Here is a 15,362-nt window from a genome sequence, read left to right as displayed (position 1 = left end):
TCTGCCTGCCTCGGTAAACTTTTACATTTTAATGTCTACTTATATCTGCCTGTAGAATATATATTCTTTTTACTAAATGGCATCACTAAAAATGCATTGAGAGCAGTTTCTCATTATCCCTCATGTCCTTGCAAAATAAAATTTTAACATCTTGTGCATAATGTTCTCTGATATGGATATACCACATTTTATCCCATCTCCTGTTGAAATGTGGGTATTGATTTTTCCTTTCTAAAAATTTAGCTTTGGCAGTAACAAAATGCACATATCCCCAAATCCTCTCTCCTATAACCAAACATACAGAAGCAAGAGAAAATATATCTGAAAAAATTAAGATACATACATGTCACTGAACATTAACAATGTTCAATGGGCCTAAAAGCAGATAATAGGAAATTCAAGAGATTCAGGAAAATAAATGAGCATGTCACAGATGACAATATATAATTAAGAATCACTAAACACTAAAGACGATACAGAATTAAGATTCACTAACAGAACCTCTGCAATCCCAGCAAAATAGGGACCACCAAACTACTGAAAATCACTGGCCTACCATATAAAGTTGTACCAAGAGAAGGTCTTTGTCTGATATTGACCTGAAAAACTGAAAAGCAGCCCAATGATCCCTTACCTTTCAATTAAGTTTTCTGAACACTAACTCATTTGTCACCTTCATCCAAGAAACTACCATGACTAATCACATTAGTCCTACTCTGACTAATATCCATGTTTAGCTCAGGTATAGTAAGTCTAAACCTCCTAAATCACCTACCTTCACTAGGATACTGTCTCCATACTGCTCTATATCTGCAATTTCTCTGAATGTTCCCTCTTCTTCTTTTTTTTTTTTTTTTGAGACAGAGTCTTGCTCTGTCACCCAGGCTCGAGTGCAGTGGCACAATCTCAGCTCACTGCAAGCTCCGCCTCTTGGGTTCAAGCCATTCTCCTGCCTCAGCCTCCTGAGTAGCTGGGACTACAGGCGCCCGCCACCACGCCCAGCTAATTTTTTGTATTTTTTTTTTTAGTAGAGACAGGGTTTCACCGTGTTGGCCAGGATGGTCTCGATCTCCTGACCTCGTGATCCGCCCGCCTCGGCCTCCCAAAGTGCTGGGATTACAGGCGTGAGCCACCATGCCCTGCCTGAATGTTCCCTCTTCTTGTTCTAATGGAAACTTGGCTATTTCTGGAAGACACCTGTTCTCCCCAGAGCCCTCTCAAGTGGTGACCTTTTCCTGCCATAAACCATTATTTCAGGACACAGAGGTGGGGAGGGTGTTCTCATTAATCCCCACTGTACTCCTTCCTCCTTTAATTGGCCCCACTTTGGTTCCTCTGAAGATTATGGGGTCAGACTTTGTCACCCATTACCCTTGTTGCTATGTTAACTACCTCCCTGAAAATCCTCCCCAACCTTATCCATTCAGGGATGACTTTGGCATCTGATTCACTGTCTTCCTCTCTCCATCATTATATCTGTCATCATGTGACTTAAACATATCTACAGAAAATCAATCTAACTCTTTGGCCTCTGTGTTCCCCTACTTCTTCAACTTCAATCATCTTTTCCTTAACCTTTCCTCAGCCACCTGTCTACTGAACAGAGGAAGGTAGCCGAGGAGGGTTATGTTCTAGATCATAAAGCCCCCCAAATCATACCACTTCTGAAAAACATATTTCCATAATTCTATTCTTTGGTCACTATTTTCTTTTCTTCCATTTTACTTACTCTGGTATTCCTACTTTATCTTTTGACCCCCACAAGGTTGTGCAATCCATTGACCCCACTACCTTTTTACATTTCTTTCCTTAATCAGCTGAGGCTCCACAATGCAGCGCTATAACCACTCCCTTGGAAAGATCCCTTGACTTTCTTCTTATGTCACACTGGCCAGGAAAAAGCCCAGTTCTAACTAAACCTATCTATATACCTTCTAACTATCTATATCTAAGCAACCGAGCTAATGAAAGAAATCCTCAAAAACTGGTCTCACTTTAAATCTATGGCCACAAAAAAACAGGCACTCAAAACTACCAGATAAACCCATTACACTTCTTTAATAAACTTGTGCTCTCTTTCTGAGATGAGTTCATACCTTTTGTTCATTCAATCCTTTATTGCTGCCTTCCTTCTACTCACTCAGCTAATGACCTTGCCTCATATTCATTCCATTAAGAGAAGTTATAATTAGAGTAGTCCCTCCTTCTCTTGCTTTTAAATCTATCACTTTACCTACATCCTTACTCATTCTGCTTTACTTTGTACAATGTAAGGAGACTCCCTCTAGCTACCTAAATCTAACCCCTCCAAGGCTACTCCAGAGAAATGTTTCTCAAATTACACCTTAAGAAGGTGTAATTTTTCACGAAGGACCCTTAAAAACAAAAATTCCAAGCCATCACAAGTCAACTTTTATTAATTACAATTAATTTACCAAAATTCTGGAAAAGTTTGGCAATTCCTTAAAAAACTGAACGCACACCTATGATATTCTACTCCTAGGAAATTATCCCAGAGAAATAAAAGCATACTTCCATACAAAAAATGGTAGAAAAATATCTATGGCAGATCTACTGGCAGTAGCCCAAAACTAGAAATAGTCTAAATGTCTAATACCAGGTTAGTGAATAAACAAATTGTGTGATCTCAAGAAAAATGAAAAGAAAAATACAATAAACTGAATGAAAATAAAAATAGCACATATCAAAATTTGTGGGGCACAGCTAATGCAGTGATAACAGGAAAATGTATAACACTAAGTGTATACATAAGAGGAAAAGCATCAAATCAATAATCTATGCTTCCACCTCAAGAACCTATAAAAAATGAGCCCATCTACATCAGGCAGAAGGGGAATCATAAAGATAAGAACAGACATCAATGAAACGGAAAACAGAGAGAAAAATCAATAAAACAAACAGCTGCCTCCTTGAAAAAAATCAATAAAATTAGCAAACCTTTGGCAAGATTAACTAAAAAAAGAGTAGGGGGGTGGAGGAGAGGGGGAATTGCCAGTATCAGGAATGAAATAGGGTTATCACTACAGATTCTATACATATCAAAGGATAAGAGAATTTATGCATACAAAAAATTTGACAACTTGGACAAAAGGACCAATTCACCTAATATGAAATAGATTATTTGACTAGTCTAATAGCTATTAAGGAAGTTGAAAACATAATTTTAAAACTCCCTCCAAGAAGAAATCTCTACACCCAGAGAGTTTCACTTGAGAATTACACAAAATGTTTAAAGTATATAAACATCAATTCTATACAATCTCTTTCAGAAAGTAGAAGAGGAGGGATCACTTCCCAATTCATTTTATGAAACTAGTTATTATCCTAATACCAAAACTAGGCAGAGAATACAAAAAGCTACAAAACAGTATCACTCATGAATACAGACGCAAAAATCCTTTAACACAGAATTCAGCAATATGCAAAAAGAATTATACACTTATACACCACAACTGAGTGGGGTTTATTTGAGGGATGCAAAATTGATTTGGTAGTCAAAAATCAATCAATATAATCCATCACTTATTAACCACCTAAAAACTTACACAATAATATCAATAGATGCAGAAAAGCATTTGACAAAATTGAGTATGTACTCAATATAAAAATTCCTAGAAACATAGGAATACATATAAGAATTTCCTGAATCTGACAGCGCATATATATTTTTTAAAAAACCTGCTATCATTACATACTGAATAATGAAAAACTGAATGCTTTCCTCCTAAGATCAAGAATAAGGTGAAGATTTCAGTGTTCACCGCTCTTATTCAACAAAGTGCTGAAGTTGTAGCCAATGCAATAAGGTAAGTGCATACAAATCAGAAAGAAAGATAGCTGTCCCCATTTGTAGTTGACATGACTGCCTAGGTAGAAACTCCCAAAATATCTACCAAAGAAGAAAAAAAAGAAATTAAGTTAGAGGTATGAATCTAACAAAACACAAAGAGGACTTGTTGCTAAAACTACATAACGCTAACGAAAGAAATAAAAAATCTAAATAAATAGAGACAGACCATGTTCATAGATCAGAAGATTCAACATAGTAAAGATTTCAATTCTCCCCAAATGTTTAATGAAATTCCTATTAAAATCCCAGCAACATTTTTCTGTAGATATAGAAAAGATTTGGATGTCATCAGGAATGGTGAAGTAAGGAACTCCAGAAATCTTCTCCTCCATAAAAGTGATGAGAACACTGACAAAAATTGTCAAAATTAACACTTTCAGGACTCTGGAATTTAACCAAACGCTTGTAACAATCTGGGAAACTCTTATTCAAGAAAAATGGCTGAATCTCCATAAAAACAGCAAGCTCTGTAGAATTTTGAACTTGCTTCATTCCTAAACCCCTTGTTCCATTCATGTGGTATCCTTGAAAAGCAACAGCCCACAATCATAGCGAAAACCTGCAGTCTAGCAGCCACTGGAGAGATATGAACAGGTTTGGAGCTCTTTTATAATGGCAAAAAAAAAATGCAATTACTTTTGCACCAACCTAATAAATCCTCATTCTCAGAGAAATGTCATTATCTGATCTACCCGGCAGTTTCCCGGGAAAACTTACTTGTATAAGGCTTGTTTGTATTTGACCTGACTCACAGCTCACCACTGCAAAACAGCCTTTTCCTTGGATGCATTTGTCAAAAACAATCAGAAGCAATTGTTTAGCATCACAACTGCCTGAAGCAGGTAACAGTTACAGCAAACAATAAGCTAACCAAAAATCTTAAAAGAAAAGGCTGGGGAATGAGCTTCTCGTATGAGGTTTTGGAAATTCCTGGGATTCTAGAAGGTCATGTGCATTAGCAGGACTGTGTGCATGCCCAGGGCTATGTACATGATCCATAAAGACCTGAGAAGACCCTAAGTTCTCATCTCTGTTTCACTTTGAGGTTGTGTGCAAATAGGAAGCGAAGGCTGAGACAGAGTTAACCAAAGTTTTCAACAATCTTAGGAGCATTTATTGAAGAAAAATGACTGAATCTCAGTAAAGTGTGAATACTGCCTGGCTGAATGATGGAGGCATGACCCAATATACACACAGAGATCCTCAACAAAGACTGGGAAACATATGGGTTCCAGGCATTTTACGAAATACAGATTCAGTCATTAGCTAACCACCAAACTAACCTAGTAGTGACTTCAGTAGCCACATATGACCAAGAATAAGAACTTTACAGAACTAGGGAAGTCACTAAACAAACAAACACCAACAACATATTCAATGAAACAGCAACAACATCAAGCCCTGGGGAGGGGAATGGGACTGACTTCCAGAGTTGCTAGAGTATGTTACTTAAACTGTTCAGTTTCAACAAAAACTTGTAACACTTTCAAATAAAGGAAAAAGTATGGCCCATACTCAGGAAAAAAGCAGTCAACAGAAAAAGTCCCTGAGGAAGTACAGAAATGGACTTATAAGACAAAGGGGCTTTAACTCTTTTTCTGTTTGCCCTGAGAATACTTGCCGGCAGTGCTTACTTTCACATTGAAAATCAGTCAGATTTGGTTAAGCCTCAGAGTGTGTTTATGTAAAATTAAATGAGTGCTGGCAGTGAGCTGCACGTACTTTTTTTCTAAATAGGAAAAGATTAAAACAGCTATTTTAAATATGTTCAATGAACTAAAAGAAACCTCCCCTACGAGACATACTAAAAGGCATCTTTAAGGCTGAAATGAAAGGACCCTAGACAATACACTCTGAATCTACACAAATAAATCAAGAGAACCCATAAAGGTAATTAAATAGTTAAATGTAAAATATAACATAAATGTATTTTGTTGTTTATAACTTTTTTCTTCCTATCCAATATAAAAGAACTATTGTGGTATAAACATATATATTTAGTCTTTGTCCTAGGTTCTTGGCACAGAGTTCTTAAAACCCTTGGAATTTTCTGAGTGACAGGAGTGTCTTTTATTATTCATAACAAGCCCCTTTCTGCAATATCTGGTTTTATGCTAATGAGGACAAAAAAAATCATGGTCCAACTATCTACTGTTTACAAGAGGCACATTTTAGATTCAAAGACACAAATAGGCTTAAAGTAAAAGGATGGAGCTTTAGTCAAAAGAGAACTCTTTATTTCTCCTTTCCTAGCAAGCCAGAGGAAGTATAATACAAAAGCAACACAATCAAATAAACCAACAAAACATATCATTAAATCTAAACACAGGCTGATTATCCTTTATCCAAAATGCTTGGGACCAGAAGTGTTTTGGATTTCAAATTTTTTAAGACCTTTGAATATCTGCATTATACTTACAGGTTCAGCTTCCCTAATCCAGAAATCCAAAATGCTCTAAAGTGCATTTCCTTTGAGCATCAGGTCAACACACTCAAAACAGTTTTGGGTTCTGGAGCAGTTTTAGATTTCATATTAGAGATACCCAACATGTCAATACTGGCAATAAAATAATAATAATAATAATATTTTAAATAACCACAAGTCAAATTTCTGATGATACTGACATGGGAGTACAGGAAGAGAAAGTATAAGCTTCCTAATTTTTTTTTTCTTAGTTAGATGGGAGAATAAAGATACTGATGAACTCTTGTTAGATATGTATCACTTAAAATTGTAAGATAATCACTAGAATAGGACTAAATATAACTTTCAACCTATAGAATAAAAATAGAATGAGAAAACCTTGGTTAACAGCAACAGAAAATAGAAAGAGAGGAGGAATCAAGTAAAAAGTATAATGAGTAGAAAACAACAGTAAATATGAACTGTTTAAACTTCTTCATTTGTTTAAACTCCTTTATTTCCCATCAAATTGAAAAAAATTTCAAAACAAAACCCAGTATTATATACAGCACATAAACTGAAACATGGTACAGAAATAAAAACAAAATAAGAGAGCTTTAAAATCTAGGAAGCAAAAACTGATATAATTACAAGGAAAAATAGACAAACCTATATTCATAGAATGAGATACTGACACCTTAAAAATAACTAAATCAAGCCAGGTGCGGTGGCTCACACTTGTAATTCTAGCACTTTGGGAGGCCAAGGCAGGTGGATCACTTGAGGTCAGGTGTTTGAGACCAGCCTGGCCAACGTGGTGAAACTCTGTCGCTATTAAAAAATACAAAAATTAGCCAGGCGTGGTGGTGCATGCCTGTAGTCCCAGCTACTTGGGAGACTCAGGCAGGAGAATCACTTGAACCCGGGAGGCAGAAGCTGCAGTGAGCCAAGACTGCTCCACCGCACTCCAGCCTCGGAGACAGAGCAAGACTCTGTCTCATAACAATAACAACAATAACAAAAAAAACTAAATCAAGTAGGTTAACAAAAAAGTACAACATATGAGTATACATAATTATAGTAAGCCCATTCTAACGTATGTATGTATGTGTGTGTGTGTACACATATGTCCACACCTGAAGACAGAATGCACATTCTTTTCAAATACATGAAGAATAGGTACAAAAATCAAACATACAATAAAAGCCAAAAAAAAGTCTCAAAAAATTCTTTAAAAAAGTCATAAGGCCACATTTATTGACCATAAAGCAGTGTAAGTAGAACTCGACATTTTTTAAAAGCCTAAAAAATTCCATATCCATAGAAATTAAAACAATAAGAACTGCTAGGTAACCTCAAATGAATGAAAACATTTAAATAAACATTATAATATCTTAAACTGAAACAAAGAGCCTACTAATCAACACACGTGAGATGTAGCCAAATGATGCCCAGACAAAAATTTATATCCTACAATGCATTTATTAAAAATTAGGAAAGACGAAAAATAAAAGAAACACACTTTCTACAATTCAAGAACATTAAAAAATACTCAAAGCAGAAAAATGAATTAAGAAAGAGGAAATTATTAAATAGTCAACAAAAAATAAAGTTGATTTTTTAAAAAAATTAGTTGAAAAGACTTACGAAGTGACAAGCCCTGGCAAATATAAGGGGGAAAAAATGGATACACAAATATCAGTGATAGGAAGAGAAGAAATATAAATGATTGAAACTGATCCAAGAGTATTAAATTATTTACCAGGTCTGCATAAGCCTGAAAACAAAACCAGTTAAGAACAGAACAAAAAATAAAATTATGGGCCAATCTCACACAGTTCAAAAAATCCTAAATACAAAATTTTATAGTTGAATACAGCAATATATTAAAACATCAATTAAAATTTATGACAGGAATACAAGGGAAGTTCAACATGAGGCAATCTACCAACTTTGTATTTGTGTCTGGGGATACACGATGAGTTTTATGTCTTTTTCTGCCTAACCCTAATAAAATAATAGGAATAGAGTAAAAAGGGATCCATCCCATGAGGACAAAAGAAAGGGAAGAGAGATGACTAAATGGAAAGTTTAATAAATACTTAGAAGATGGAAAAACAAATAACAAATTTAGCAGTATATTATAGGAACCATAGCGTAAAGGGTGAGTGAAAAAGAAAGGGATGTGAAGAACTGATTATTCCTTCTAAAAAATAAAAACAAATAAAAACTCCAGAAATTCTTAGGACTAGGAAATGCCAAGTACAAACAACATCACATAAAATGCAATTATTCATATCCTCCTTTTTATCCCAATCCCCTTCCCCCAACATACACAACCCTAAGCACGTAACACTGACAACCAAGCTGCTTCTGTGAACATTTGTGGTTAATTCTTTGGAGAAATTAAATGAGCTGCCTGGGACTTAAAATAAAGGGATAGAAAAAGGGGTGAGGCTGAGAACTAGGAGATTAACATAATGCTTCAACCACCAGAAATGCTTGAAGTTACATGTCTACCCCCAAGGCAGCTAATTTCAAAACTTAGTCTCAGAATGGTCCTGAAGAATAGAAACACACATATATTTGGGCATCTGTTAGCAAAAGAGCCCACTTTCTTACCTAATCATCTTAACATAATTTTGTCATCAGGCCCACCCACGCACAAAAAATTTGTCATCAGCCTTTTAATGCCTTACTTTTAACCATAAAGAGAACCAAAGATTCCCAGATAAACAAGGAAAGACTCCAGGAAGAAAGCAAGAAACCAAAGTAAGAAAAGAAACAAAATCTACTAAGGAAAAACAATATTATAAAGGAAAAAAAACTTTAAAAACTTTTATAGTCTCAGACTGAGAAGAAGCTGCACATATCAAAAACAACAGGATACTACAAATTGAAACAAGATTTTTCCTTGGCAATAAATTACCTGCAGTAGGCTAAAGTTTCAAAATGTAAGTGTCTTCATTTCTAGAAACAGCGTAAAACTCAACAATAAAAATATAATAAAGATAAAAAGTTCCAGCCAGGGGCAGTGGCTCATGCCTGTAATCCCAGCACTTTGGGAAGCCGAGGCAGGTGGATAGCTTGAGCTCAGGCGTTCGAGGCCAGCCTGGGCAACACGGCAAAAACCCATTTCTACAAAAATTCAAAAAAGTACCTGGGTGTGGTGGCATGCACCTGTGGTCCCAGCTACTCAAGAGGCTGAGGTGGGAGGATTATTTGAGCCTGGGAGGCGGAGGCTGCAGTGAGCCAAGATCACACCACTATACTCCAACCTGGGTAACAGAGACCCTGTCTCAAAAAAAAAAAAAAAAAAAGACGAAAAGTTCCATAGTTTAAATATACTTTGTCTCATTAATTTCAATCATGCATAAAGGTACATATGCATTTTCTACATAAGTGTCATCACTGATTTTTCAAAATAAAAGGTCTATTTCTGTGTTTTAAAAAACAACAGAATAAATCCCTTAGAGCTTAGTTTTTGCTGTTAAGGTAACCAAATCCACCATTATCCTATTAAAAAACTACAGCCACTCAGCTACAAAGATCGCAAGGCACAGCTGCTAGTAGTTTTGAGAAATTTTTCACAATTGTCCTTTGAGCAACTACTATACTTCCAAGTCTTATTTTCCCTCGGATTAAGAAATAGAGAATGCAGAGGATCTTGGCCATTCCCCAACAAGAATCTGTCCCATAATCTGTATTTGAAAACAAAAGTTAGAGCAAACTTTAATGTAATAAAAAATTTTAGTATGAAACCTTACATGTTTATCTTTCCTTTCTATAACATCTTGCTTCTGTTTGCATTTTTGAGTTGCCTCCTTAATATCTGTTGCCTGTAAAATTAAACCAGAGGGGGGGGACAGCTAGTTAAAAACTCATGCAAGCAAATTATATGGCCCTGCCCATTCAAATATTGAGTTAACCCACAACAATTTATTTCAAGCAAAATCCATAATTATCAACAAAATACCAACAGTTATTTGCAAGTCTATAAAAGGTTATTCCTAATAATATTAATAAGCAGTTGCAGTAATACACATGCATGTTTTTTCTCTTTACATTTATCTTCCTGTCTTATTTCATCTGATCCTAAAAACAACCCTACAGGATAATCAGGACAAATATTACTGACTGGTAGGGCTCAAAAGAGGCCAAGTAACCTGTATACATAGCTAAAAAATGGAAACTAATTATAAAAAATCAGGTCTGATTTCAAATGCAGAGTTCTATCATACCAAGTATGTTACCTCCTTGATATTTTTCATTAACACATAAAATACATACATGACATATTATAGACACATATTACACATCATTAACACCTACAATATGTAATTCAAACATTGTAGAAAACAGGGCTATACAGAAAACAATTAACATTATAGACTAAGACTACTATTCTTGGAAAGGATTGTTTGCAAGGTCGGTCCTTGGTTGTTGTCTGGAAATTTGGATTTTGGGAGTGTTTCTACCATTTCCTAACTGATAAGAGTGGCTCACTGTGCATCTTTGTATAAACAATGTGGCTGATACAGAACATCTGCTTTTCTTCTTGCATTCTGGAAGTTGAGAACATGCTGCTAGAAGGCCTAGTTGCCCAAAGCCCATAAAAACCTTGGGTGCTGAGTCTGTAATGCACTTCCCCTGTAGACAGGACTTTAAAAATGTTGTCATAATTTGATGATGGAAGAATTAAGCACATTCTGTGTGACTTCTCTGGGGGAGGACCCTTGGAAGCTTGTGCCTGGTTTCTTCTAGACTTTGTCCTCAGGGCATTTTCCCTTTCCTGACTGTTTTGCATCCTTTTACTGTAATAAATCTTAGCTGCGAGCCCTCCTAGGAAATCACATATCTGGTGGATCTCTGATGCCAAGAGACAATAGTTTCTTCTGATAGAGGAAAACGAATTTTCTGATGCTAGTAACACTGATGTATGTATGCTTAAATCATACATACTAATCATGTAAGATTAAGATTACTATTACTGTCTTCACCTGACAGAGGAGAACAAAACTCAGAGAGACTAAACGATTTGCTGAAGGTCAGACAGCTGAGTGAGGATTTAAAATACAGGTCTGTGTGACTCAAAAGCTATGCCCTGTCCCTAACACTTTATCACCTGCCTGGAATTAAAAAAAAAAAAAAATTACAAGTGTTGGAAAAAGTTTTCTGCTGGAACAGAACGAGCAGGAAGAAGAACAGCATGAATATTAAACAAAATTAACCATTGTGTTACTGTTGCAAGGCTATGGGTGCTAAAAACTACTTTTACTATAGAATGACATAAGGTACCACTTCAGAATCCAGGATCACTTCTTTAGGAAAATAATTCTAAAACATCTTAGGCCATGCAGATTTTCACATAAATAAATTAGGCTCATGGATGTTTGACAATGAGCCTAATATAACAATAGCTGGGCTTCTGTTATAAATAGACAAAACAAAGGGTTAAATATGTTTCCTTAATTAAGAGATCTGAAATTTATTATGTACATATTTTCCACTACCAAAGTAGTTTTACAATAACAGAAAATTCAAGAACCAAAAAAAAGCAATTACAAATCCACAACTTAACTACAACCAACCATCATTAACATAACAATGACTGCCAACTATTAGTTTCATATCCTTGAGGAAGTTGTATTATCACTGGTATTCAGTATCTTTAACAATAAAATGAGGGGACTTGTCTAGATAATATCTGCAATTCCTTTTCCCCGTAACATTTAAAATGACCAATGGCAATGCTTTTTCAGAATCAGATCTAATCAAGTCCTAAAACCTTTATCTGATCTTAGTAACTGTTTTATTTTCTGGACTTGAGTGCAATAATTTTAACTCACTTTAACCTGTATTAGAATTAAGATATAGTGGAGCTTTTCCCACATGATAGTAGCAAAGTCAAAACTGTTGATTCATTTCCTCTGTTACAAAGTTTACTTTATATTCCTAGATATGGCCTTTCTCACTCAGTAGACATTGCTCAACATAGTATCTGGTACAATCTAGCTCAAGAAGTCATTTTTCTGACTTTCAGGTGCCTAAAAAGAGAAAGTACAATCACATCTGGAAATCAAAGAGCTCCACATAACTTCTTTGTTACAAACAAAAGATGAAACTTATATTAGTCAAACCTGTATAAATGGCAATCTTAAATTCAGTAACAAAAAACCTGGAGTAGCATATTCACATGAGAATAAAACACAATCTTTAAAATCTTTAAAAAGAGAGAAGATGCCTATAAAAAAAAAATACTGCTAAGTTCATAACACACTATCTCCTAAATGATCTTTCAATAGCAGAAATCATGTTTCACACAATTTTTTCCCAACAGCAGTGCCAGGCTAAGATCCACCCTTTACGATCACTGACACCCATCTTCAAGCACAGTGGCCAACATCAGGGGTATACAGTACACAAAGATTGTGAATGGTTCTCTGGTTTCATAAAATTAACCTATATATAGCATAAATTCCACTGGTCTAATTATAAATAATTCTACATATTTGAGCCAACTGACAATTTATATCAGAAATTCTTTATTTTTTTGATTTTTAAATTTTTATTATTATATACATTTTTTTGAGATAGGGCCTCGCTCTGTCACCCACGCTGGAGAGCAGTGGCACGATCTCAGCTCACTGCAACCTCTGCCTCGTAGGCACAAGTGATCCTCCTGCCTCAGCCTCATGAGTGGCAGGGACCTACCTATAGGCACGCACCACCATGCCTGGCTAACTTTTTTGTATTTTTCATAGAGACAGGGTTTCACCATGTTGGCCAAGCTGGTCTTGAACTCCTGAGCTCAATTGATCCGCCCGCCTCAGCCTCCCAAAGTGCTGGGATTACAGGCATGAGCCACTGTGCCCAGCCATATCAGAGGTTCTTAAGTAGGGGTCAATACCTTGACTTCAGTGCATCCATGAATCTCCAAAATCTCATGCACAATTTTGGATCTGCCTATACTGCGTTATTTTAGAAGCAGAAATTTAAACAATTCTCAAATAATCTCTAACTTCAAAATCCACCAAAGGTTAGAAGCCATAGTCATAAAAAATATCTAGTTATACTTTTAAAATACAGGGAATATTATTCTATTATCTATTCCAAAAACATCAGATTTCCTATATTGCCCTCCTTCAAAAGGGTGTATAATTACAAAGCAGATATATAATATATTCACAAAAAGAGCTCAGTGTTTCCAGGAATACCACTGTGAATCCTCTTGTACCTAAAAAAAATCATATTTCACTTTTCTCTCTTTATATTTTGTAAGTCCTATAAAGTAGCAACACTTCAACAGTAATAAGTATGTCCTTGAAAATCCTATGGTGGCAGAATTCCTGGTTAAAAAACTTAAGAAATGAAAGATAGAAGAAAACCCTTGAAAATATTTTCAAACAACTGCAAAATATTTTTTATATTTGCTAAAATAAAATTCAGATAATCCAAAATTGAACCCAAAAAGTACCTTTTCTTTGATTCGAGCCTCCAAATTGCGACGCTCGTTTTCCATTTCTTCAATTCGACGTGTTATAGGAACCTGCCCTTCTTTAAGTTTTCTGACCTCTTCCTTCACTCGGTCACGAACTAGTTTTACTTCTTCATATTCCTGACGAACATTTTCATATTCCTTGCAAATAATTCAACAAACAGAAGTTAATGCCCTACCTTAAACTAACACATATACTAAAAATCAAGATACAGGCAGAAACCAAATCTAAGAAAAGATTGTTTTGATATCAAAACAGGTTTATTAATGTAAATTTCTCCTCTGGGACAACTTCAGAAATAGTAAATACCAGTGTAATGATTTAATAACAGTCCTGATAATCACTGAGCGTTTATTTCTATCACCAGTTCAGATTCTCAGACTTCCACCCTGTTCTCTGAAACACATCCTAATGGCTACGAAAATGTGACTTACCTCTAATCTGTCAAGAAAGAAGAGATACAGGGATGTATAAAGGAGCAAAAGAAACTCAAGTATAAAGGGTAAAAATGAAAAAAAAAATAAAAAAATAAAAAACAGAACAAAATGAAAATGGGTCAAAAGAAAAATAAAAAGCAGCATGTAGGTGAAAGTGATGCCTGTCATGTCATAGGAGTATTTGCTAAAAAAAAATTAAGTGGCACACTAAGACAACATTATATAAGAATGAATGGGATGATGGTAAGAAAAGGAAAAATAAACATGAGTAAATCAAAAAAGAAGAAAAATGAAAAAAGGCAAATCAATCTTAGAAAAAATAAGGAAAATCAAAAGACAAAGTGAGTGAAGCAGTAATAATGGACACAGGAAAAATAAAATTTAGAAAAGCCAAAGAAGGGAAAATTTAAGAATCATGAAATGATGGAATAGGGTAGGGAGAAGGGGGAAGACAGAACAAGAATGCCACAAATACTCTTTTTCAAGCAAGTAACAATTATTTCCATTCTAACCTTGGAACAAACGCTACAAAACTTTCTTACCTATTTTGTTCTACCAATTATAAAGTAATGCAATGAGGGAATTGAATCTTTAACCCAAACTGTAGTCTTAAATAACAAAATACACATCACACAGTTATTAGAAAAAACAGATTAGCTTCAGGAAAATTATAAAACATACGAGTAGAAGATTACAGTTAAGACACATCAGCTACATCTGTAGCTGAGGCTGATATCAGTGGCAAACCCCAAGTAAATTCTCAGTGACCTGACTGAGGACACCCAAAGATTTAATTTTCTGATCATTAACATCTTTAAAAAAACAATCAAAAACTATCTGTTGAGGACTAAAATGTGGAAGAATTAAGAGCACTGTTAATTATTATTTATTAAACAGTAATAACTAGCACACAGCTAAGGTAATAAACTAGTAAAAGAAAGCCTGGTGTGGTGGCTCACGCCCGTAATCAGTATTTTGGGAGGCCGAGGGGGGCGGATCACCTGAGGTCAGGAGTTCAAGACCAGCCTGGCCAACATGGTGAAACCCTGTCTCTACTAAAAATACAAAAAAAAAGTTAGCCAGGTGTGGTGGCACACGCCTATAATCCCAAGTACTGGGAGGCTGAGGCAGGAGAATCGCTTGAACCCAGG

At 35.5% G+C, this 15,362-nt stretch overlaps 1 protein-coding gene across 5 annotated transcripts in view; it reads right to left on the bottom strand.

The window, feature by feature from the left end:
* SMC5 (structural maintenance of chromosomes 5) overlaps nucleotides 1-15,362 on the bottom strand; it is a 95,706-nt gene that overhangs the window by 58,210 nt on the left and 22,134 nt on the right. For all 5 annotated transcript variants that reach the window (XM_024252589.3, XM_024252591.3, XM_024252590.3 and 2 more), the window contains exons 7-8: nucleotides 13,753-13,914; nucleotides 10,043-10,114 (exon numbers count right to left, since the gene is read on the bottom strand). In XM_024252589.3, coding sequence (XP_024108357.2) covers nucleotides 10,043-10,114; nucleotides 13,753-13,914 — 234 coding nt within the window. The remainder of the gene's footprint in view (nucleotides 1-10,042; nucleotides 10,115-13,752; nucleotides 13,915-15,362) is intronic.

Source organism: Pongo abelii, chromosome 13 (assembly GCF_028885655.2).
Source record: "Pongo abelii isolate AG06213 chromosome 13, NHGRI_mPonAbe1-v2.0_pri, whole genome shotgun sequence".
Taxonomy (NCBI): domain Eukaryota; kingdom Metazoa; phylum Chordata; class Mammalia; order Primates; family Hominidae; genus Pongo; species Pongo abelii.
Note: the sequence above shows the minus strand (reverse complement) of the source record. Positions and strands in the feature narration are given on the sequence as shown.